The sequence below is a fragment of the Heteronotia binoei genome, chromosome 8, assembly GCF_032191835.1.
Source record: "Heteronotia binoei isolate CCM8104 ecotype False Entrance Well chromosome 8, APGP_CSIRO_Hbin_v1, whole genome shotgun sequence".
NCBI lineage: Eukaryota > Metazoa > Chordata > Lepidosauria > Squamata > Gekkonidae > Heteronotia > Heteronotia binoei.
In genome coordinates, this window is record NC_083230.1 from 51,406,567 (window position 1) to 51,432,476 (window position 25,910).

The 25,910-nt window shown below is 40.4% G+C and overlaps 1 protein-coding gene across 3 annotated transcripts in view; it reads left to right on the top strand.

The window, feature by feature from the left end:
* The first annotated feature begins 2,620 nt into the window (after positions 1-2,620).
* The window catches only part of TRHDE (thyrotropin releasing hormone degrading enzyme), a 450,694-nt gene continuing 427,404 nt past the window's right edge, over positions 2,621-25,910 (top strand). For 2 of the 3 annotated variants that reach the window (XM_060245085.1, XM_060245086.1), the window contains exons 1-2: positions 2,621-3,601; positions 10,086-10,359. In XM_060245085.1, coding sequence (XP_060101068.1) covers positions 2,745-3,601; positions 10,086-10,359 — 1,131 coding nt within the window. In that variant the 5' untranslated portion in view covers positions 2,621-2,744. The remainder of the gene's footprint in view (positions 3,602-10,085; positions 10,360-25,910) is intronic. The other variant, XM_060245084.1, reaches the window with a different exon arrangement.

Below are 25,910 nucleotides of genomic sequence, written 5' to 3' on the forward strand. Positions count from 1 at the left end.
GGTTATTATATACTTTGTAAGCAGTGTGTGGTTCATTACCAACAACTTTACCAACACTGCTGTCCTGAAACACTGATTCACATATTAAGTGCTGAATCTTTGTAACTTCAGACAACTTCAGGCAATCACTATGATTGTATTAGAGGTAGCTGTGTTGGTCTACAGTAGAACAGTTAGATTTGAGTCCAGTAGCATCTTGGAGACCAAGAAGAGTTTTGGGGTATAATATTTCAAGAGTCAGTTCCCTTCATTAGACACCAGTAGATATTCAAGCCGCTTTTACTCCTTTCCAACCAAGGGAGGTTTGACTCTTGAAAGCTTATGCCCAGATACTTGTTTATTCCTAAGGTGCCACTGGACTTGAATCTAACTATGAATATAGTGAGGTTTTTTATGAAGATCATTACATGCAATTTTGGCTCAAAGTGTCAACTGACTTATGGTCAATTGACTTCAGGACTCACCCCTTTTAGATTTTGGTGCCATGCAAAACTGTGTTTGGTCTTTTGAAGATGCTCATTGCATAATCTGACTGCAGACTGAAAATGCACAAACTCACCATGAGGAACATGTTTATTAGCTCAATTTTCTTTCTAAAAACAGCTGTTCGTTGCATTAGGGTTTTCATGTTATGCTTCCATGAGACCATCCAACTTTTCCTATTGTTACAAGGGGTTGTGTGAGCATCATTTGGAGTGCAGCTGCAGTGCCAAGGAGTAGGAAGCTGGAAAACTGGTGACATTCTATTAGGCAAATCAGACTTAGTCTGACTGTGTTAGAGCTAGCCTCAACATTGGTTCTGCACAATTGCAGTACCATCCTACGTAGTTATACTTAGGTAAATGGGCTTAGAAGGGAATAATCTTGCTCTGACTGTTAACACACCAATCTGGCATAAAAGGTAAAGGTAATACCCTGTGCAAGCACCAGTCGTTTCCAAAACTGGGGTGACGTTGCTTTCACAATGTTTTCTTGGCTGACTTTTTAATGGGGTGGCTTGTCATGGCCTTCCCCAGTCATTTATACTTTACCCCCAGCAAGCTGGGTACTCATTTTACCGACCTTGGAAAGATGGAAGGCTGAGTCAACCATGAGCTGTCTACCTCAACCCAGCTTCCGCTGGGATTGAACTCAGGTCTGGCATAGTTAGCATCTATTGCTTATGTATACAGACATTGGTTGAAAGTTAACAAGTGAAAATTATAAAGGACTAATTACTGTGTACATAGAATGGACGACTCCTTCATTGCACATATCTGTTTGGAGTTACCAGAATCGCTACTTCTCCCCTAACCACTGGATCCTTCAGGACTAATGATGAACAAACTATTCCTACCCTTTGAGAATTGTACAAGAGCTTCATCCTGACTCAACAGCTTTCTCTTAGGCTTCTTGAAATATACATACCAAAGACATAGACCTTCGGTATTTCTACAGCACACATTATTATATACTATCAATATTTATGTGGATAACGGATACCTTTACATAGAATCCCAGCAAATCCCCCAGCAAGGTGGATTTATAATCTGACACATGCCTGATCATCAAAACAGGATCTGCCAAAGAGACTGTCATCATCAGCCAGGATGCTTTCGGGATACTATGCAGATTCCGACTTACTTCCAGCTCTTCCTCCCCACCCCGTCCCACCGCCTTCACCCGCGGAGAGAACTCCTGTCCAAAGAGACAGCTTGTCTCTCTTTCTCGCTCTCTGTGCATATACCCCAAGGAGGTTTCTGAGGCAGCTAAGCGAAGCCCCTAGAAGCTGCAGGCGTCTTGCGCGACAGCCCCATTAAAGCTCTCGAGTTCCTCGTTCCTGAATCCATCTCCAGGGAGTTTCCAGTCACTTAAGTAGCCTCGCAGACTTTTCAGAGGTGTTTGCGGTTTCGATACACAGACTCGCCCGCCCGCCCGCCCGCCCGCCGGCTTTGGCGAGGGACTCGGCTTGGCTCCCTGTGGAAGGACGTGAGGCGTTCTCAACCCCCAGCAAGCAGCGGGAGCGCCAACTACCAAGCCTCGTTTCACGCCTCCTCCCACGCCGACAGCAGCCACCGCCGTCCGGCCTCAAGCCCGTCTCCGGCGAAGCGCACAAGGCAGGCGACGGGCGGCCCGAAGTGCCTCGCCGCTGCCTGCAAGTGCGTGGAGCCAGCCCTGCCCGGCTGAAGGCCGAGCTCTCGGCTCCCTTTCCCACCAAGCAGCGTGCCCACCGCCGCGTCCTGCCCAGAGAAGCCCGAGCGGCTACAGGGGAAGGCGAGCGGAGAGGCTGTAGCTTTAAGGACGAGGGGACCCAGTGGGAGGAGAGTTTGTGGCGCGGCGAATTTGAGGGAGTGAATAAGTACCCGCGGGGGAGGGCGCGAAGAGCCGGAGCCCTCCCCTTCGCCGCCGCCGCCGCGCGCAGAGTTCCCCTCGCCTCGCCTCGGCAGCAAGAGCAGGCTTGGGAGCAGCCGGAGTCCAAGTTGCGTGCTCTCTCGGCTGGGGGTCAGGTGGCGCCTCCCTCCGCCCCTTTCCCGCCTTCCTCCCACATGGTGCTTCTCGCTGCCGCTCGGGCTGCTCTTCGGGAGTGAGATGGGGCGCCTGGCAAAGTGACACCCGCAGCGGCTGCGGCAGCGGGAGGACGCGAGGCAGCAAGCTTTCCCTCCTTTCCCCCGCTTCCTCTCAGCCGAGCGTCTCATGCCTTCCTGGCCGCAGCGGGGGGCGGCGGCGGGAGCCCCGCGGGAGGAGCCGTGGGTGGCGCTCCTCTGATGCCCCTGGCCGAGAAGCGGGAGAAGAGCTGCTCCTTCACGCCCATGATGATCGAGGAGGACGCCGCCCTGAGAAACGGCAGCAGGGGGCTTTCGGGCCAGTGGGCAGACGCAGCGGCGGTGCGACCCCGCACCACGGAGCGGCACATCACGGTGCACAAGCGCCTGGTGCTGGGCTTCGCCGTCTCCATCCTAGCCCTGCTGCTGGTCACCATGATCGCCGTCTTGCTCAGCGTGCGCATCGAGGAGTGCAGCAGCAGCAGCAGCCCCGGCAGCGGCGGCGACGCCGCGGCGGACGGCCCAGCAGGCAGGACTGGCAACGGGAGCGTCTCGGGCGCTGTTGGGAGCGCCCGGCTGAACCGTAACCACGCCGGGGAGGCCCCTGGGCGCGGAGGGGTGGAACCGGAGGGCCCGGCGGCGAGTGGCAGGCAGGACGAGGAAGAGGAGGAGGAGGAGTGGCAGCGGCGACGGGAGCCTCCGCCCTGGTCTCAGCTGCGCCTGCCCGGGCACCTGCGCCCCCTGCACTACAACCTGATGCTGAGCGCCTTCATGGAGAACTTCACCTTCGGCGGCGAGGTCAACGTGCAGGTGGAGTGTCTCAACGCCACCCGCTACATCGTCCTCCACGCCCACCGCATGCACATCGAGGCCGTCCGCGTGGCCGAGGACCGGCTGGCCGGCGCCCTGCGTGTCTCCAGCTTCTTTCTCTACCCTCAGACCCAGGTCTTCGTCGTCGTCCTCAACCGCAGCCTGGAGGCGCTGCGAAGTTACAATCTCAAGATCCTCTACAACGCGCCCATCGAGAACGAGCTGCTGGGCTTCTTCCGAAGCTCTTATGTCCTCTACGGGGAGAGAAGGTAGCGGACCCCCCCGGGCATCCCATCCCAGGCCAAAGAAAGCTCCAGTTGTCCCGCGCATGCTCCATTAGCCGCTCCGGGAAGGAGACCTTGTTCTTCCCCTCGGAGTGGTTCAGAGGGTGGGCGAGAATGGAACGCTGTAGGTGCCATCCCCTCCTGTTACCCATCAGACTCCATGGTCCAGTTTCAACGGGGGGTGGGGGGAGACTTACATAGAGAGCCTTAGTGGTTTTTCCGATTGCCCCAGAAAGCCATGCATACATGTAGACAGATAACCAGTTGGCCTAAACTCCAACTTTCTGTATGTCAGAAGCAGAGTACTTAAACGTTCTCTTGCCCAGAGAAGTGCTAGGCGACATTAGGAAAATTTGCCCTAAATGTGTCTATTTAGTTGTTTATTTACTTGTACAATATATCTTTGTTAGCTTTCAGTCCAAAGAGAGCCAGGAAGTAGTGGGAAGCTAGGACCTTGTGAGCCAGAGAAAGAGAAAGTAAAATGCACGAACTGCATTATAGACCCATATGACTCCTTTTAGTGTTACAGATCTTGCTACTGACACGTCTACCCTTTAAGATGCTTTGATTGTGAGATTCAGTTAAGAGAGAAGATCCTGTGCAATGTAACCATCATATGGAAATGCTCACAGGGCTCTCTTTTTATTCTTGTGCATCTACCTTAGCATGTTGGGGCCACCATCGCTCTCAGAGCAAAAAAGGAACTGATAGTATTTTAGAGAGTTTCAGATGGAAGTGCTAGGAAGAAAGCTGGGGAGTGGAGCAGCCACCCTGTGTGTTTGATATAAGCAATCTTCTCAGAATAGGTAATAATGGTTTCTGTAAAAAAATACGAAAGGCAACATTAATACTTTTGGATTCACATACTCCCATCCTATAATCTTAACTGCCACTTTCCTGACAATTCTTTGAAGGTGATATGTATTGAGAGATTCTGAGGATCACTTGGAGTTGTCATTCAAGTCCGTAAAGATTAATACTTCATTAGTTTTATCCTGGCTCTCCCCTTGACTTCTGCATGAGCTCTAGGTCAGTTAATCCCCTCTGAATGAATTCCTTAAATAACATTCTTTCACTCTTTGGTGTGAAGTCAACAGATAGGAAAACCAAGAAAAAGATGAGGGAGACAATTTTAAAGAGGAAGATAGTCCTGGATAATTTAGAGATCAAGAGAACCCTTAAAGAAAGGGGACTTCCAAAACAGCTGGCTAGATGAACTATAGTATACTGAAGATAGATTTTATTGCACACATTCCAAAGCAACTCATAGTGGTAAATTGCTGATAACTTAAGGAAAAACTGCATCTTGCATTGAAACTGTGTTCAAGGAAACCCTGATGGATGTTACAGGTGGGGTTTCAGACTTGTGTTTGTGAGGAGGGATATAGCTAACAGGGTGAAGGGGGAGAAGTTCTAACATAACAGTCACTGACGCTCTCACAGCACAAGCTTCTTCTTTCGAAGGGGGCTCTACAGTTAGGACAGGGTAGTTGTTTATGGATATGGACTTTTGTGTACTTTGCCCCTTAATGAATTAAACATGAACATTAGGGGTCCTACTTATGGATGCACATCTAGTTAGTCTTGTTTATATCTGAACACAATATCTAGTTAGGATCAGTATAGATACAGTGAAGAAAAATGGCATCTATATTAATAAACAACATTTCATTATATGCAACATGGCGTAAAAAGATAAAAAGTTATGTAACTTGGGACTTTGCTATGAAAAAGCACCTTAAGAGTAAAGTTAAGCATAATAAGATCTGATTTGTATTCTTCCAGCAAATGCAGACATTTTTTTGGTTCAAAATAATATGATTTAAGAGGATCCTCCTCATCTGTTTGCTTTGCAGAATTTTATTGATAGAATCTGAAAAGATTCCATTGGGTTAGCTCCATTTCTTCTGATTGAGTTACAGCCTATTTATGTGTGAGAGAAGGCACAGTGCCTTGATTCTTGCAACAAATCAAACATTAAAAGCTAGGCTCTAGCTGAAAGAAAGAAGGCCAGTGTTTCTAATAGCTCTGCGAGCAAAGTTGTAGAATGTATTTTCAACTACCTTATTCTAAACCCCACCTTTTTTGGCTCTCTGCTGAACCAAATGATTCACTTAGGAAGAAATTTCTCCAACTCTATTATGAAACATTCTTTTCCTTAATGCATTTATGGTGCAATCCTAAGCGGGGGAATGTGCTCAGGAAGCCAACTGACCTTTACCCTGGCACATCTCCGATATATCCTGGCATATGGTTCAGTTACATGGGCAGCCAGCCACCACAGTGCTGACAGCCTTTAGGATTGTATTGCAAGTTTAGTAATTCTGTCAAATATTTATGGTCCAAGTTAGAGTTTGAGATAATTGACCATAAAAAAGTTTTCCTCACAAAATTCAGTTGGGGAATTTTGCATAGAATCTGTATACTATATTAAAATTGCTAAGCAATGAAGATATCAACTGTCTTTGATCAGAAAGTTTGCAAAGTGATTTGAAGCATATAGATGCATGAACAAAATAAAGTGTAAGGCCACTCCCCACTACACCTGTTTGATTCATAGAATTCAGTAAAGAAGTATGCAATACAAGAGTTGTGGCAGAAGTTTAATGTGTTTGGAACATAAATATTTTTAATAACATGGCCTTAATGTTAGAAATACAAGATAGTTTTACAATGTGCATGGAAAATAATAACAATTTATAACATGCTGATGCTGTTCATATACACTTTATTTTTCACTGTACATATATTTAATGGTTTTGTCAAATTTTTTTGAACTGTGGTTAATAGGCATAGTCCAATTTAAGTTAACAACAGATGAGTATCTAATCACGCATAGTGAGGATCAAGCACTTTTTTGCCAGAATAGTAAAACATAGCTAACATTGGTTTAGAAATCTCTGTTTCTGAAATGTCCCAAGTATAATGGAACACCATAGTCTAGAACACTCATCTTTCAGTTTTAGGGGGTCTAGGAGATATGACAAGTATTGTAACAAGGCATTCCAAAGCTAAGTTATTTCATAATCTTTGTAATTTTAGATTTTATATTTTAAATTGATTTTACTGTGGACCATTTTTATGATGTAACCCGCCCTGAGCCTGTTCTACGGGAAGGGCGGGCTAAAAATAAAAGAAAATAATTGCTACGGGATTCTGAAGTGGATCAAATTACTAATGATAATTCTTCCAAAGTATTGGCTGAAAATTGTCACAAAAGTATTAATATATTTGCTTTAAGTTCTTATTAATTCACTCAAGTATGTTATAATCATGTAGGAAGTCATAGAGCGGTCTCTAAAAACTATGGGTGCAGACCTGATGTTTCAGCAAAACTTCATTTTGGCTCTTTGGCACTTTTCTATTTGTCTGGAAATATAGCAGTCTTTTGTAGTAGTGAATCTATAAAATGGTTTGAAATGTTTTCTGCATTTGAAGTGGTTAAGGTCTGTGGTCTGACCAGCATGATGTGTTTCCATGGAAAGGGCTTGAGTAAAGTTGGTAATTTTCCTAACAATGGAGCAAAATTTACTTTCTGATTGTAGAAACCAGTAGCACACTCCTAAGTAGACTTATATTATTTTAATCCTATTTATATGAATGGATTTAGAAGAGTCTAAATTCAGCATAGGAATGAAATGAAAAGCAATAAATATCTGCAACATTACTGATACTTCAGAAATGCTAATTTTGCCCATCATGTCATTGCACCTTTAATAGGCAAAGTAAAATGAGACTGAGGTAAAGTAAAATGAGACAGTTATTCTTCAGTTTGTTGCTTGACATAAAACAAAATGAAGGTGCTGAATAGATTGTCCTGAGAATGGTTTGAGACTGCATCACATTTTGCATTAAAACCAGAATAAAATGACTCTTTCCACCTTGGTTCCTTGATTTCTTTTTTCCCCGTAATAGTTCCTAAAATGTCAAAAAAGACAATCTGTTGAGGAAACATGTCAACCTTGTTAATAGACCAGGTGGAATTTAAATAGCTTCAAATTACTGTCATTTATATGCCACTTTCTATAATTATGCATTTTGGATGTAATCCTGTCAGTGATTGTGTGAGTAATGAAACCCAGGTTTGCAGCCTCAGATATCAACGTAGTTAAACATAAAACTATTTTGCCATATTTTGATAGGATATACTTTCTATTTCACAGCAGTACAGGATATTCCATTGTATCTTCTAGCTATGAACATGTTTAATCCCTCATTTTTTGCCTTTCTCCTTTTCCCCTATGTATTGTACTGTGTTGCAATTTTGTATTGCAATTTTGTGAATATGCAACAGCAGTAACAGAAATATTTTATTGGTATGGAAGCTACCGTAATGCAAAGAAATGGTTGGTCAAATACTGAACTACCACTGCAGGTATTATACTTCAGGTTCTTTACAATGCAGTCCTTAACAGAATTACATCCTTATAATTAAGACTCAGTGCTCTTAGAAGCATGTAACTCTACCTAGAATGATATTGTTAAGTGTGTTGCTTTGGGGTCAGAATATGTTAGTTAGTTCTAAAAATGTACATATAAAACAGTGACTTTCTTAAGTTGCCTTTATAAATAATTTAGCCAGAGTAAAAGTCTGTTTGCTTCCAGTGATATAAATGGGTATAAATCATTTAAAATGTCTAGCTGTAGTGGGCCTCACCGTGTATGTAAACCAATTGTTTCCATATGGAAGTTAGTTATTAAAATTAATATGGTTTAAGAGTTCTGGCTTCATGCCTTTTAGAAGCTGTAGCCTAACAAGTTGCCCCTGATTAACTTTTTTTAAAAAGACATTGTCTTTAAAAGTGTTTAGATGGCAGAGCTGAAACATTTTTTAAAATGTATGTTGCTTGAATTTCCTGTGTATGCATTTTTGCCAGTGAGCTCATTAAAATTAATTGTAGAAGAAAACTTAGCAGTACCAGCTTTGCTCACAAATTGCTGTATTTAAAATTTCTCAGTGAAGTCTTTTGGGAAGAGTAAGTTCCAATTTTGGAGGTGTACAGATAAAAGATTAACAGGATTATGATGTTCTGGTACTATGATATAAATGTATATACCCAGTAATATAATAACCAAAGAACTAGAAATACTACATACAACGTATAAACATGTCATTAAGAGAAAAAGGAATTAAAAGCCATAAAAAATTTGCCACAGTGAGAGTTACACTTGGATGGGTATCAGCCAAAAGCTCTGTAACTTGTTTGGAGACATGTCCCCACATGAATGTATACAATGTTCCATTTGTCTCTAGCAAGTTTATGTTTCTTACGATATAAATGTAGACTAACTTCATATTATTTCACATTGGTACCCCAAAGAATCCTTCATTTAATGGGCACTCTAGAATCTATGTCCTTTATAATAATAATAGAAGCTACCACACTACAGCAAGCTTTTCTCCTAAATTAATTGTAAATATTACAATTACAAAGTATGCTCATTTGGTAAAGTTGTTAAGTTTTTAGAAATAAAACAAACTTTTTAGTGTGCTTGAAAAATGATGCTTATTGTTATGGCAATGGAAACATAGGCAAAGTACATTATTGTATACTTTAATGCACATCACAAAAAGATTATCTTGTATGCAACCATGTAGTTCTAAAGCATTACTGGTCTTTTAGTGTTTGGAAGACTAAAAGACTTTGGGAGACTAAAAGATGGGGTTTTCTTCTGATTTCATCTTTTTCATTTCAGACTCCCACTTTATCCCTTTAAAGAAGAATAGGTAGTTTTTTATTCTCCGCTTTTCTCTGTCTTAAGGAGTCTCAAAGTGACTTACAATTACATTGCTTCCTATTCCCAGTATCCCACTTTGTAATGTTGACGAGGCAGTTGAACCAGATAACTTTTGAATTCTATGATACAAACACTAAAACATTCTAATGTCACCTGAGGCTTGCAGATGCTATCAGCACTGAAAAAATTACTCCCAACAGCATTCTTATGTGTAATAATGTTACTAATACGACTAATGTTATAACACCAAGAATATCATTATTGAAGTGTGCTGTCATTATTGAAGGACCGAGAGAATTTCCTGGGGATAAGGCAATAGTTGATCATTCTTATTTGTTTTGCTTTAAGGGGCTAATACTAGTTATGGTTTTGTTTGTTTTTATGTTTTGCAAGAGTTCTAGAGCTAAGTAAATACATTTTCACACTTAGTTCTAACCAAAATGATGTTTGTTAGGCATGGAGAGTGATACAAGAAAAAGTAGCCAGCATTCTCGCAAATATTATTTTTAGCAGACCGTGGTATATTGCATGATATAAGTACATTGGTGCATTACCAACACACATTATTTAATATTTCAATGGAACAATGTTCTGAAAGAAAAGCATCCAGGATGCTTATAGTTTTGTTTGTTGGCTGTATTCCATTTGTTTTGCAGTAGTTTAGTAATAGTCTCATTACATCTGTGCTTCAAGCTTTGAATAAAATGAATTATTTCTTTTTTGTCTCCAGGTTTCTTGCAGTTACACAGTTTTCTCCTACCCATGCCAGAAAAGCCTTTCCTTGCTTTGACGAACCTATCTACAAGGCTACATTCAAAATCAGCATCAAACATCAAGCAACCTATTTATCTTTGTCCAATATGCCTGTGGAAACTTCTGTTTTTGAGGAAGATGGATGGGTTACAGACCACTTTTCACAGACACCCCTCATGTCTACGTATTACCTAGCCTGGGCAGTTTGCAACTTTACATACCGTGAGACTACCACTAAGAATGGTGTTATAGTAAGTATTTTTAAAGCCTTTAAATTATATATTGCATTGCAAATCCTTGTTTTTTGGAAGATGTGCTCAGATTAAAACATCTTTATATTCCAGTCTCATAACATTATTTTGTTTCAAAATACTCTTTGTGGCTTTTTAGCCATTCAGCTTGGAGAAATGCTTTACTCTTATAACCCAGTCTGATCATTTGCATTAGCAAATGTGATCCAGGAATAGAGAGCATAAGTTTGGACTGCCCTAAGATACCGTTAGTGCTTTTATGTATGAACAAATGCTTAGATCCAGCCTAAAATTTCCACAAATGGAAGGAGGAGATTTATGCCAATCCCACTCTATAACAGAACTCTGAGTCATCAAGCTATTCCAGGATGGATTCCCTGTTACCACACTCTCACAGGCACATGGGGAATTAGCATGTGTGTTTATGCCGGGACACAGAAAACTGGAATGTTTTACTTAAAGGGACAGCATGTTTTAGCAGAAAAAAAGATGACAGAGACCTTATTTAAAAAGGAATATAGAGTTTATTGAGGGATTTGGTTCAGTAGTGGGGGGGCAGAGCAGTACCAAATCAAAGCACAGAGACATTCCTTGTCTTAAACTAATATAGCAATAACAACCAAACACTCAGCAGAGCTACTTCAGTTTGGAGCAGGAGTTACTCCTTGCGCTAAAGGTGTACATGTGGAAAAATGGGGAACAGGACAGAGGAGAAGTGAAATCAATTAGGACAGAAGTGTTCAGTGTTCCAGTTGTGAGGTCCGAGCAGAGAGGAGCAAAGTGCCAGCTCTCTGGCTGGATACAGACAGGCAGCTCTGTACACAAGGGAGATGTTGCAAATTGTGCCACTTCAAAATGCAGCGGACAAATCTTGTCCAGACACTTCCACATGAGCCGCTTGTATATTGTGTGGGGGGCATGTTGGTGCATTCACATGGTTGTTGCATGTTTTTCCCCCCTTACATTTTAGTGGCTATATGCATATGCACTCATCCATTCCATGGCAGTGATTTTTTTTTATAAAAAAAAGAATACCGGTGAGCACCTAGAATGGATTGGTGGATTCACTCTGCCAATCTGCCTTGCTTGCACACTCCCACGGTCAGATGCCAAGAAATGCAGAAGTGTGGCAGAAAACTTTGCTACCACTTCTCAACTGGAAGCTATTTGATGCATCTCACAGATGTCAGAGAATGGGATGAGTGCAAGGGCGGAACGGGTGGCAACTGTGCATGTCTGACCATCCACCTGGGGGAAGTTTATTTATTTTTTATTTATTTATTTATCTAAGATTTATATCCCACCCTTCCCACTAGGTGGCTCAGGGCGGCTTACAACATATAAAACTAACATGGAATCTAAAATTAAACATTAAAATTAACATTTCATAATTTACAGTTAAAAATCTAAACAATTGTTATATACATACACATTAAACTCAGACAGCGGTCCTACAGCTACACTCATCGGTTACAAGTTCAGTATTTGATGTTCAGTCTTCGATATTCAGTACTCAGTGCTGATTAGTTGTGGGCCAGCCGGAAGAGGGATGTCTTACAGGCCCTGCAGAATTGAGTAAGATCCCGCAGGGCCCTTACCTCTTCCGGCAGCTGGTTCCACCAAGATGGTGCCTATGTTGACTCATATTGGCTATCTGAATCCAGTCTCCATGTGGTGCAAGTGGAAAAGTGGAAAGATCAGATGGGGGATAGGGACATTGGGGTCAAAATAATAACGCTATAGACTATATCCTTACTCTATTGCTAACAAACTTGGTACTCTGTCAGCTCCCCACAGATCTGAAGTTGCCAACCGCTCTCTTTAAAACTGTCATTTCCAACTCTCTCCTTCACATTCCATCAGTTCTCATCTCATTGGTAGTGAGCCAGATATCCCTTCCTGAGTCAGCTAAACAATATGAACTGGTAAAAATATTTAACCCTATAATGACTGAACTTAGACATTGTCTAGACGTGCAATACAAATACACAGAATTCCAACAAAAAGGAGGAATGCAGGGTGTGTTGGAAGTCTCTGTTGCAGTTCTGTTGGTAGCCATGATCAGACTGCAATTACTGGCACTAAAGCCAGACTGATCAAGAATTTTTTGTCCATTATCATAAAATGGGTTCTTTTCAGGAAACAAAAGATTATGAGAGTTGATCAAAGAATACTTAAGAGTTTGGCAACCTATCAGAAGAAATGATAGAACTGGCTAAATGGTGCTGGGAGAGGGGAACAGAAAGGGAATTTTTTGATTGAATTATAATTCAGGATTTCAAAACTGGAGATACAAAGCTGAGTCATATATTTGGAAGGAACTTTGGAAGGAACCATTCATTTGTCCTGAAACATGCTTATTGACATGAAACCCACAAGTTTCTATATGTAGTTTTTAAAAAATCTTATGTATGCCAGCTTGGTTTTGTTTACAAATATGAAGTGCAGAGCTGTATAACAAGTAGAAATATGCACCAGAAATTGTGCCAGCTAAGTAGATTATTTAAAAAAGCCACTCCTGCCAGTTTATACTTCTGTTGAATGCGTGGTGGGGGGGACTGTTTCTTCACACCATGCCTAATCCAAATAAGAAAAAAAAAAGATTTGTGTTAGAAATAGAATGGCAAATAGAGAAGTCTCTCTTCCTGTCCTGGGCACTTTCACACATACTAAATAATGCACTTTCAGTCCACTTTGGAACTGGATTTTACTGTGTGAAATGGCAAAATCCACTTGCAAATGGTTGCTGAAGTGGATTGAAATGACATTAATTAGCTTGTGTGAAAGCACCCATAATAGTTACTTTTTAAAAAGCAATGGTTCCTGCCTGTAGTATTCTGTTCTGTCCTATTGTTTGGGAAACCAAGTAGAAAGGGTCTCAGCAGCTGACCTTTTATTATGCTTCTTCTACTCACTGGAGTAGATCACCAAGATGAAGTACATGTATCTTTTAACAGAACACTTAATGTGGAAGAAGAGTAGGAAATATATTCAGAAATTTAATTCTTGGAGGGAGAGGCTGCATGCTAAGGATTGTGTTGCTTCTCTTGGGCTTCTGTCTAGGGCCAATTTGTGTGTGTGTGTTTTTTTAATTTTTAACTTTATTCAAATCATTCAATAAGCATAACATTACTATAAGCAATCAATACAAAGTAAAAGAATTACAACTGTTCAACAAAGCATAATTAACAACTATGCTGTCTAGGGGTCATATACTTTATTATAAATACATATAGTGATTAATATAAGTATTAAATCTGTCCTTTCTAATCAATAAAACATAAAATTTTTGTATTTTTCAGGTACTTTACAATATTCTTTATTAGAGTTTTCAATATATTGGAAAAAAGGAAACCAACACTCTATAAGTGTTTTTGCATAGCGGAACTTCTTGTTGGATGATCTGAGAAGCTAATTTATCGATCACTAGTACATCCCAAATTTTCAGGAGCCATTGTGACTGAGTAGATTTAGAAGGGCTTTTCCATTTTGAAGCTATCAATAATTTGGCAGCCATTATGAGTAAACAGGCCAGATCCCTTTTCTCCTGAGCAAACTTAAAATTGGAACAGTCATTAAGTAGAACAAACTCTGGGTTTTTTGGAATAGTAACTTTAAGTATATCATCAATAACAGATAATATTTGTGTTTTTTTTAATGAAAAAGGAAAGATTGAATATATAACTTTGTTGGGTTAGTTTCCCTGCATTTGTGTTGTGTAACAAATATATATATATATTTTAAGAAGCATTCAGTAATACCAAAACATAATAATTTTAATAGATTAAAGAAGTTGCATGGTGGCATCATCTTGATTAATCTCTTCCTGTAAAATATTTGTTGTTAATTATACTGCAAAAAAGAAAAACAGAGAGGAAAGAAACCTAGCCCAATCAAGAAACTAAAGGTTAATATACAATAAGGGCCTAAAATTAAAAGCATAATTTAAAATAAAATCATAGCCAAAAATACATGTATTTATTACAGAAAGTTAAAAGCATTTAGGGGTCCATCATTAGCTTCCTTACTTAGTAAAATCATACAACAATGGGAAACCACTTGACCTGACATGTGTTGACCTAAAATGGTCTACTTCAGAGGTCAAACAAATATATACATATACAGGCTCATATTACAAAATACAATAAATCAATGCTGAACCAAAAAGGAAAGGAAAGGTCCCCTATGCAAGCACCAGTCATTTCCGACTCTGGGGTGATGTTGCATCACGACGTTTTCACGGCAGACTTTTTACGGGGTGGTTTGCCATTGCCTTCCCCAGTCATCTACACTTTCCCCCCAGCAAGCTGGGTACTCATTTTACTGACCTCGGAAGGATGGAAGGCTAAGTCATCCTTGAGCCGGCTACCTGAATCCAGGTCATGAGCAGAGTTTTCAGACTCACGGTACTACAGTTTTACCACTCTGCGCCACGGGGCTGCTTGGACCAAAAAGGAAGTAGTTTAATAAAATGACAAAGGCTAAGAGATGTAATTGAGGCCTCTTATGTCCTGGTCAAGGGCATACGTGTTGCATCATGTGTCTTATTGTATGCCAAAATGGTCCAGAATTTATCAAAGTCAGTGCCAGATCAGAGCCAGTGTGCCAAGAGTTAATTATACTGCACCATACTTGTAATAGCTGTGTAATGCTTTTACATTTCAGTCTGGGGGAAAAAAACTTTGCTCCAGAAACTCTTCTCTCCTGCTGCTTGATCTAATGGAGGCTTGCTTTTACCTGTATGAGAATGATGGCTTGCACTTGAATAAATCTCAAATTCCGTGAAGTAAAGAGCAATGAGGCACAAGCACATTAATTTTTGAGAGCCCTGTAAAAATATTTTGGATTAACAAAGCTCATCTTAATAGGTCTTTGGCTCACAGAAGTTAACATGAAATGCCAGGTGCAAATGTCCCATGTGCTGCCAGCATATAGGTACTATAGTTGTCATTGTACGTGCACATATGCAATATGAGACCAAGAGTGAGGGATGTTAATTTTTAAAACCTCAAGCATCTGTGTGGAAGGGGAACTGCTGCCCTCGCTGCACCAATTAGGGCGTGTAATGTCGTGGGCTGCAATTACCTGTGAGTGACAAAGTTGTATACACTTCACTAGGCGAGAACATCAGTCTTCTTGAGAGAAATGTTATGGGGGCTTAAAAAGGGGACATTGTTTGGCTTACTCTGAGCAGTTCTGTTTCTGCTCAACTGTGTTCCTATGAGCCGAACTAAGTGTAATGCAGAACTTGTGGCTGCAATGAGTTTGCTATTGCTATTGTAAAATGATTTTAAAATGCTGCAAAAGTCCCTTCAGGAGCTCTTTCCCCTTGCCCTTTGCCTTTCAAAGTGCCAAAAGAGCTATGCTGCCTCCCCGGCCCCAGGTTGGGGAGAAATAATTCCATTTCATGAGCCTGATCAAGATGGGGCCCTGTGGTATTTTAAAATCGCTTAAAAATGGCCATGGTGAATTCATGGCAGCCACAAAGTCTCTCTTAGTTTTAGTTTGGCTCTGAATGATAATTCATTAGAAGAACTAAGGTTTAATAAGTGCATAGTTATCATACAGCACTCAGCTACAGGCTGTGAAAGGTTGGCATGTATTCATGTTATAAGATAGACTGTAATAACATAATAGACACAAGGTCATCTAATTCAGCCATCTACCCTAATACGGGATTTTCAGTGCACTGGATCCACCTCTTCATGTGATATTAAATGCCCCTACAGATGATAATTATGATGATGATGATGATCAATTTATAAATTGCCCAGTAGCAAGAATTATGAATTATATTCCTGGTAATGTGGTATGCCATAAAGGGAAATCCAGAAGTGGTTAAATGCTGTTATTCTAGTGTTGTTCAGTCACACAGTCAATTCCGATTCTTTGCGACTCCATGGACAAAGTCACACCATGTTATTCTAGTAGCAGAAGATAATTTAACATACAACGATATAGATTTGCACAAGCATGAGCCCATGCTTTTATAAGAAAAGTAACTTTTCCTGCCATCTATTTTCTACCCTGTTCCTTATCACTATTCCTGAAATGGGAGAAAATGCCCTCAGAATTCTAGTAATTTAATTAGATTCTTAATATGACACAAGACTGGTCAACTGAACACCTTTTTTATTGGCACTACTCTACTCAACATGCTATATTTAGTTGATGCCATCCTTGAAGCTCTGTTGAAACAGACAGACTACTGGGGAAAAAAGGGAAAGGAAAGACCATCCCTAATATTAGGTAACAAAATGGTCAGTTCACATGCACCAAGATAGCTTTCATGCTGATACAGAAGAAGGAGATATGAATACACTCTATGCCTCTCCAAATAGTATTCCAGATGCTCCAGAGAAAGCCTCTACTTGTGTTAAAGTAGTTACGATTGTTCATTTATTTTTTTGTTTTGGGATTCCAGTAAGGGCATGATTTTTTTTTTTACTCTAACAGTTTTACAGGGTAGACACTGATCTCTAAAAAAACAAGACCAGGAAGCCATGAGGAAAGTTGGAGGAAGCCGCAAGTCAAAATCTGCCCATGCAGCAACTGGTGGGGGATTGATCACTCAAGTTGGGGAAAGCAGAAGTCTGGGGGCGGAGCAACTGCTAGTGAGGAATTGGTTCTACTCTTACAGATCTTCCAGTGGCGCTCTTTTTCTCAGTAGTGGAATACTAAGACCTCACTGTTGCCTCAACACAAGGACAGGTGATAGCTGCAAGCCCTAAACTGATTCCTGTCCTCTGTGATGCAAAACTGGACTGTAGGAATAATAAAATGTCTCTTGCGCAGTCATCCAGGTTCCACTGTTTTGAAGCCAATAACGTTTTTTGATTCCACCATTGTTTCTAATCTCCTTTATGAGTAAGCAACTCTGATAACAGAAGCAGCATTTCTAACGTGTAGTATCGTAAGATATTTAGCATTGTGGTTATGCTCCTGAAAATAGAAAGTTAAGCATCTCACAGTGATGCTTAACTTTCTATTTGTAATGTATGAAGTTTCAACTGGAGGATATGGCAACAACCAGTTCCCTGCCCTGTTAGACTCCTCTGCTGGAGTTCCCTGGGAAGCCTCTTTGTGTCATCTTCCACATTGAGGCTTCTTTCTGGGAGAATTGTGACTATTATCCCTGTCAGTAACACAGCTCTTACTGAGGCTGTGCTTGCCAGCTATGCAGGCCTTTTATAAATGTCAAGTATAGTTGGGAGATGGCTGTCCTGCCTGCAGTGGTGCCATGTCACTTTCAACCTGGCCATATTTACTTCTTGATGGACTGATCATGCCGCCACCCAGTTCTCTTTCCCACATTTTATAAAAAAACATTGCATCAGGACAAAGTGCTAAATGAAATAACTTCACTGGAGGTGTTGCAGCACTGTACTAAAGTTTGTAGACTTTGATGCAATGTGATAAGATTATGTAAAAGACTGAAATGCTACACTAGCCTAAGGATGGTGTATACTGTTCTTTCTTCTTTTTTCTTGTCTTTAGATACTTGTCTTTGGATGCTTAAATTCTTTTCTTTGGATGTTTAAATTCGTTTCTTTGGATACTTAAATTCTAGGAGAGTGATTGGCATACAATAGCTAATTTAATCTCTTTGCCATTCCTGGGGTGCATGTAAGCGTTGTGCATCCCCCCCATTCATTTGTTATTCAGATTTTCAGCAATTATCATTCTGAATTTTTGTGCTGATTAGAGATGTTCTGCATTTTTGCTCTGTGTTGTGCAATACCATGTGTTCCAATAAATCACACATTCATGCCTGGATGTTGACTTTGGTAGATATTTTTGCCAGTAAAAAATTACTCACTGTGATTTTTATGCATGGTGAACAAAAAGGAATACATACATTGACAAAACAAATTAATCTGAAATGCAAATGAATATTCATATAAACCTAACTATAAACCTAACTAGTCTAAGTGTTAGAGCAGATATGTGGGCATTTTGTGTTTTGGGATATTTCAGTACAGGTAGCATACTATGTTCTCTTGTAGATGCATAAAGAATTCTAGATACTGGTTGCTGCTCTTCTGGTACTTCTGTCAGCTGTGAAGCAATTATAAAAACACAAACTTACTTATGTACTTTGAGACAAAGCCAGCTTTCTAATAATGACTCTTACTGACTTAAGTTTTGCTGTTGTGCAGTTTCTGACTAAGTTCTAGGTCACTTACAACTCCCCAAGGAGTTGCTCACTAGAAATTGCTGACTAAATGAACACAGCATCATTACTTTAAACATGTGCACTTTAGTAAAATCCAACAGCATGCACTCATGCAGTGCCTCAGAGAAAGCTCTGCCACAAAGGCAGTGTAAAATTGTGGCAAATGTGTTGGACTGCAAAAGCTCTCCCTTACCTGCTCCCCACAGCCAGCTGAATCTGGCCAGCCAGCTACAATTTCTCAGCAGTCTGTCCTCCAGCTCTCAGTACAAACTTGGAGTCTCTCGCTAGTGAGGCTCCTTCTCTTCCTGTCAACTGCTTGCACTTCATTGTAGTCTATAGGGTCCTGGAAAAGTTAGACCACTGGTTGTGCATTTGGACACCTGTGAAATCCTGGGCTTTTTGCTGTCATAAAATAAACTTCACAAAACCTGCCCCTAAAGCATTTAGCTGCAGATGTATTTACCTGTCCATGTCTCAAAAGAGGCTGTTCCAGAAGTTTCTGTGAAATGTTTAATGCCAAAATTACACAAACCAATGAGGAACTTGAGGGCTACAAATCTGCAATGTCTGGTTTATCCATTTTTCTAGAAAATACGAGCACTAAATGGTATATGAAAATAACAGTTAACCAAATAACATTGCAAGCTTTAGAAGTAAACATTCCTCCATTGTTAGAGAGGAAAACAGATAGATTACTTACAAATTATTTTGTAGGGTGATTTCTGGACCCCACTTTTTTGCCTAATTTTTTTTTGCCAGATTTTTTCTTATAATGTACCCTTTGGAACTTGGCTTGCCAGTAGCTGCTGTGTGGGGTTTGTTGGTCAAACCATGTGCAGATTTGTTGTATTTTCATGCTGCAGAAATCTCATACTTTCCATACATGCTCATTTCTGAATATGGTCATTGCATGTTGAGTGATATGTGTTCTGCTTTACTTATTTATGACTAGTAATATGATTAGCAGAGCTTGTTTTCTGGAAAAAGAGGTCTAGGAACTCTCAAGAGGGAAATGAAGGAGACACATGGGATTCTTTGAAATAATATTATTTTCATACACTACGTATTGACCTGTACTTTAAAGTGGTTTGTAAACTTTAGGTATGCCACCAACTTCCTCAGTTCTTTTTTTGGTTTTGCTTTTGGTGCCTAATGCTGAATGATGACCTTGAAGCCATCACATTTTAACATACTTTGTTGGATCAAAGACTGTTAAAGGAGGTCCAACAATTTTTATAAACAGTAAAGATATTATGATTTTGAATGACAAGGATGACCTTTCTGGCATGACAATCAGGTTTATCTGGGAAAATCCCCTTTCATACTCACTGGAGGAAATAGCTATTGTATTGGTGAGAGCAATAAGTCTCCTGAGCTGTCTGGCTGCTTCCCCGCTTGCAGCCACTACAGGCTTATTTAAATCTTATCTTTAAAACTTATTTTAATATTTTTGTGATGTCACAAGTGATGTCATTGTCCCCAGTGGCCCTCATGCACTTTTAAACATTTTTTTGAGAATTTCGTTTCCACAAAGAGGTTCTAGAACTCAGTTGCACTGTGTTTCCCCAGAACAAAAGCCCTGATAGGCACATGTTGGTTTTATGTAGATAAAGCATCAAAGTTCCATGCCTTTTTCCTTTCCAATAGCAAAGTATTCAACATCACAATTTTTCTTCCTTTTGATTTAAATAAAAATAATGAACTAATCTCTAAATAAGGCATTTATTCTTATGTGGTTTTAAAAATATATGTGAAATGTTATTACATGCATGAAAAATGTTGGTGGCATTTTAATAATAAATAATATGTAGGTAAAAACAAGCAGTCCAGAGAAAAGAGCTCTCTTGGGTAACTAATTTGTAAATGTTAGGTGGACTTAACAACATTAAATAGCATTATTTAACAACATTAAATAGCAGGGGCGAGTGGCATGTAGTGCAACTTTAGGTGTAAATATTTATTTATTTATTTGGTTCTCTTGTATTCTGCCCTTTCCCAGATGGGCTCAGGGCAGATCACATTCAGTTAAAAAACCAATCACAGACAATAAAATCAATAAATACAGTTTAAAACAATAGCATTGCAACAACATTAAATAGCAGGGGCAAGTGGCACGTAGTGCAACTTTAGGTGTAGTCTTTCAGCGGTCCAAATATGAAGATTCAGATGATAGATCACTGTGGGGAGGGGGGGCAGCCAATGGTATAGGCAACAGAGTAGAGGACGCTCACCTGCCTCAACTAAACGCTTGATGGAACAGCTCCATCTTGAAGGCCCTGCGGAAGGGTAACAAATCCCGCAGGGCCCACACCTCCACCGGGAGCTGATTCTACCAGGTTGGGGTGTAAGGCTTTGAATGTCAATACTAAAACCCTGAAACGGATCCGGTACTCAACTGGTAACCAGTGCAGTGCGTACAGCATCAGTTGGCTGCTTGCCCGTATAGGCAATCCAGTTAAGAGCTGCGCTGCTGCGTTTTGCACCAGATGAAGTTTCCGGATCAGCCTCAAGGTCAAGCCTGCGTAGAGTGAGTTACAGTAGTCCAACCTGGAAGTGACTGTTGCATGGATCATTGTAGCTAGGTCTTGGGATGTCAGATAGGGCATCAGCTGTTTGGCCTGCCGAAGATGGTGAAAGGCAGATCGCGCAATTGTTGTGACCTGGGCCTCCATAGAAAGGGAGGCATCCAGTGTCACTCTCAGACTCCTCACCTTCTGAGCTGGCACCAAAGGGGTGCCATCTAGGGTGGGTAGTCGGATGCCCGATCCTGGTCCCTCCCGACCCAGGTACAGGATCTCCATCTTGGTTGGGTTTAGCTTCAGCCGGCTTAACTGCAACAAACCTGCCACGGCTTCTAACACCCTGGTTCGATGGTCTGCGGTGGTGTCCAAATGGCCGTCCATCAGCAGATAGAGCTGGGTGTCATCTGCATATTGGTGACAGCCCAGCCCAAAACCTCGGGCAATCTGGGCAAGGGGCCCATGTAGATGTTAAACATCATTGGTGAGAGAATAGCTCCCTGCGGCATGCCACATTCAAGTGGATGCCGCTGAGAGGTCTGCTCACCAATCGTCACCCTTGTCCCCGACCATGGAGAAAGGAGGAAAGCCACTGTAAAGCCACCCCTTGAACACCAACATTGGCAAGGTGGTGGGTCATAAGATCATAATCGACCGTGTCAAATGCTGCTGAGAGATCTAATAACAATAGCAGCGCTGATCCGCCTCGATCCAGATGCCTTCTAAGGTCATCCGTGAGGGCAACCAGAGCAGTCTCCATCCCGTAACCAAGGTGGAAGCTGGACTGGAAGGGATCGAGGGTAGAAGTATCCTCCAGGAAACCTTGAAACTGTTAACTCTGTTGAGTGATTAACCATAATCTCTTCCAGAAAATTTTCATCACCTTGTCAGATATTTTAAAGAAAAAAAAACCTTTTTAAATTGTAAACCTCCCAGAAATAGAGAACCATACTATGGAGACCTCAGATTTTCATTTTAGTTGCTTATCAGTGCTCAGTTTTCTAGCTGTTGCTTCAGCTAGTTTGGTATAGTGGTTAAATGCATGGACTCTTACCTGGGAGAACCAGGTTTGATCCCACACTCGCAGCTGCTGGAATGGCCTTGGGTTAGTCATAGCTCTTGCAGAGTTTTCCTTGAAAGGACATCTTCTGTGAGAGCTCTCTCAGCCCCACCAGGTGTCTGTTGTGGGGGAGGAAGGTAAAGGAGATTGTAAACTGCTCTGAGACTCTGAGATTCAGAGTGAAGTGCAGGGTATGCATCTAATATCTTCTTTTAAACACTGTCTGTTTTCAGTGAAAAATTAAATCTGGAGGATTTGAGGTTATCTTCCATTTTATATTCTTTAGAATCTCTGTGAGATTTCTTCAGAAGAGAAGAATTATGAATTATGTTAAACTGTGGGGTAAATTTAGTCAGAAGATGTCTCCTGATGTACTACATCCTGGAATTTAGAGAGAAAGATTGAATCACAGTCTCATTCTGATTCCATAAAAGCCTTCTAGCCATTTAGTGTACCCAGATTAAGTGTACAACAGTCAACTTGGATTCATATGAACTTTGTAATATCCCTAAAATTAGTTTAAAGACTTGATTTTAACCCAAGTGTAGAAATTAACAAGTGCATTGGGGTTAAGCGAGTTAAGAAAAGGCAGGTGAGATGCCATGATATATTCCAAGTGATGTCTGCTGGACCATGTGGCATTTTATTTAGTGGCCAGTGTGACATTTCCACTACCAGTGGTCTTTCCTCTTTGCAAAGAGCCTCCTGTGCGAACAGTTTGCATGGCTGGGAGGAAAAAGCAGTGCTTAATTCTTGCATTCCAGCCCCACCCCAGACTCTCCCACTATCTTGTGGGGTTCCAGACCTGTTTTTATAAGGTAAGCACAGCTCCTAATGTGTAAATACAATAAAGTAAAAGCATCCTGAGGTGAGGTATAGAGAAGTAAGGGAATGATAAAGGAATAGAATTTTTCCTCCTGGTCCTGTCCTTTCTTAGATGCAAATCCTGAGGGCTTTTTTCAAAGGAGAAAGGACTGTTGGGGTTTTATTGTATGCAACTGTAGACAGTACTACAGACAGTTTGCCCTGAGTGCTTGTAATTGGATTGGAGCCTCAAGTACCTGATGAAGGGAGCCTTGACTCGCAAAGATCTTGTTGGTTTCTAAGGTGCTACTGGACTACTGTTCTACTTCAGACTGACTCGGCTACCCTCTTTAACAATGTATGTAAGCACATTTGCACTGCTACATAATACTTGTATGAAATGAGCTATTGGGGTGGGAGATCTCTAATAAGTAACAAATAATGCAAACAAAATGAATTATTCAATAGAAGCCCTGACTTTGCACTGGTTAGAGTGTCAGTCACTAACTGCTATGAAATGACTGCTACAGACACAGTTCAGTATCCCTAGGAATGTGTCATTCTGCTATTCATTTTTCAGTAATGTAAAACAAAAATTAGTTTATTTCTGAGCAGTGGGAGTAGTTACATCTGGGGGGGGGGGTGGGACTGGGAAATTTTTGTTTTTGACAGCTTGACAAAAAGCCTGAAGCTCTGACATAGATTTTACTGTTGGACTATTAGAGTCTTAATAATACCTTCTCATTAGTCATTATTACATCAATAATAATAAATAAATAATGCTGAAATAGACTTTATGGGTGAGCAGATGCACTGCATAAAACAAAACAACAAAAACAGCAGATTGGTAACAGTACAACAGGTTTTTAAAATTATTATTTTATCCCCCAAACATCCACAGAGCCTGAATCTTACCTTGTTAATGCATTATATTAATCCTTGTCAGGGAGATTTCATATGAAATTGTGTGATGGCTGGTGCAGTGTTGGCTTGAAGCTTCATGAAACTGATTTTGGTATGTTTTGTGTAGAAGCTGTATTTCACTTTTTGCTCAGTTGATTGACTTCACAAATATCCTTTTGCCAATAGATTTTGAAGGCATAAAATGTAATCTGTTCAGTGAGTTTATATAAACATAACACTTGGGTTCAGGGAAGTTTGCAGGGCAAATATGCTTAGTGATTTACAGCTGCAGAGGTTGTAACTTAGATGTTTTTCTTATATGACTTAAAAATTACGGTAGTTTGGAAGCTGAGTTTTGCCTGTTGTAGCACTGAACTATGGCCTTTCTCATGCAGCCCTTAAAACAAACGCACATGCATCAACAAGGGCATTCCCACTACCATTAGTTTCTTTCTTGCTGTTTATTGGACCTTTTTGTTTCTTCCTTATCTCTTTGTTTGTTTGGAAAGCTCCAGTACTGGAAAACTCTTTTTTTCCGCAAGTAAAATGTGGCAAGCAGCCTAGCTATCCTTAACAATGTCTTTCTGCTCCTTCCCATTATGACTGGAGAGGCTATTGTGCTGCTGGTACTGAATCCTTTTTAGTGGAATATATGTTCCCAACAGGCAAGTGTGCTTTATTTTACCATCTGGATTAGAAATGTAATATTTCCAAAAATCTTGAAGCCTGGAAGAAGAAAATGTTTCTGGATTGTATGCGTGTGTGGGGGGAAAAGGGAAATTTGGGTAGAAACTGAAATATGAACAATATTTCCCATAAAGCCTGCATAGCTTTTACAATACAAAATGCATAGTTTATATATGAAATTATACTAGTTAACATATTTATATAATTTATAAATAGAAATACCTTATTTTTCTACATGCTTAGTTGCAAATAATATTTGAGAGAGAAAAAAATGTTTCCCCATATGCACATATGTTTTAATTTTTGCCATCTGAGAAGGAGGAAAAATAAAATCAACAAACAATTTTAGTAAACCAAGGATATTATTACTTGGACAGAAATGCTTTTCTCTAGTCACAGCAGAATTACCAGCATATTTAGCTATCAAGTTAAATTTTACAATATAGAAAACACATCTTTAATTTACTATTGAATGAACAGATTAATTGTTGCTGAATGTATTTAATTTAAACAATATCAATATCAAATTGTTTGCAGTAAATGTTGGAATTATTATTATATAATATTGTAGATTGTCATGTTCATGCTATGTGTTTTAAGTGGATAAAACCATGTTTTAAAAAGGTCACTAATTCTAAAACAGAAAATATTTAGTAGAAGTCGCACCCCACCCCTGTTCTCCCAAATTTCCCAATTTTGCCATTAGAAGAATTGAAGAAAAGTTATTGGAGGGGAAAGGGGGGAAATGATTTTTTTCTGAATTGTTCTTCAGGCTTTCATGTCTATAATTTCATAAGTTTTATTTAAAAATGTTTGCAAAAAGTCAGTTCTAAAGGTTTGATGCTGTTACTGATTCTTGCTAAGCTGCTGCTATGTGTAGTTCATTGACAATGATGGACAATAAGCATCCTGATACTTTTTTTTTCTTACTGTGTCTTGATGTGTTGGCTGTCTATTTTGAGGAATAGTTTGGGTTGTTCTAAACTCAGTACTATGGGTCATATTTTATATGCATGTCATCCTCTTGTTGCGTCACTGGTGTCTATAGTGAACAAGGATGTCAAGTATCAATTTTTGTCTAGCTTTCAGCTTAGCCATTGCTTTTAAGTTATGCTTGTGACCTAGGTCAACATGTTCTATCTAGAGCAAATCATGGAACTTAGGAACTGAAAAGAAGTATCTGCCTAGATCCTAGAGATCACTGCCAGTTAAACTAGGTAATAGTGGGCTAGATGGTCCCATATAAGGCCGCTTCATATGTTGAAAATGTCCTCTGTAAGGCCTGAGGCATAACTGCACTTAGCTTTTCCTCTTAGGAACCTGAAGAGAAGACTTCAGCCCTGGAAGTGGTAGTCTTTAGATGGTGATCAAAGGGAACCACCATTTGGTTAACTTCACTTAG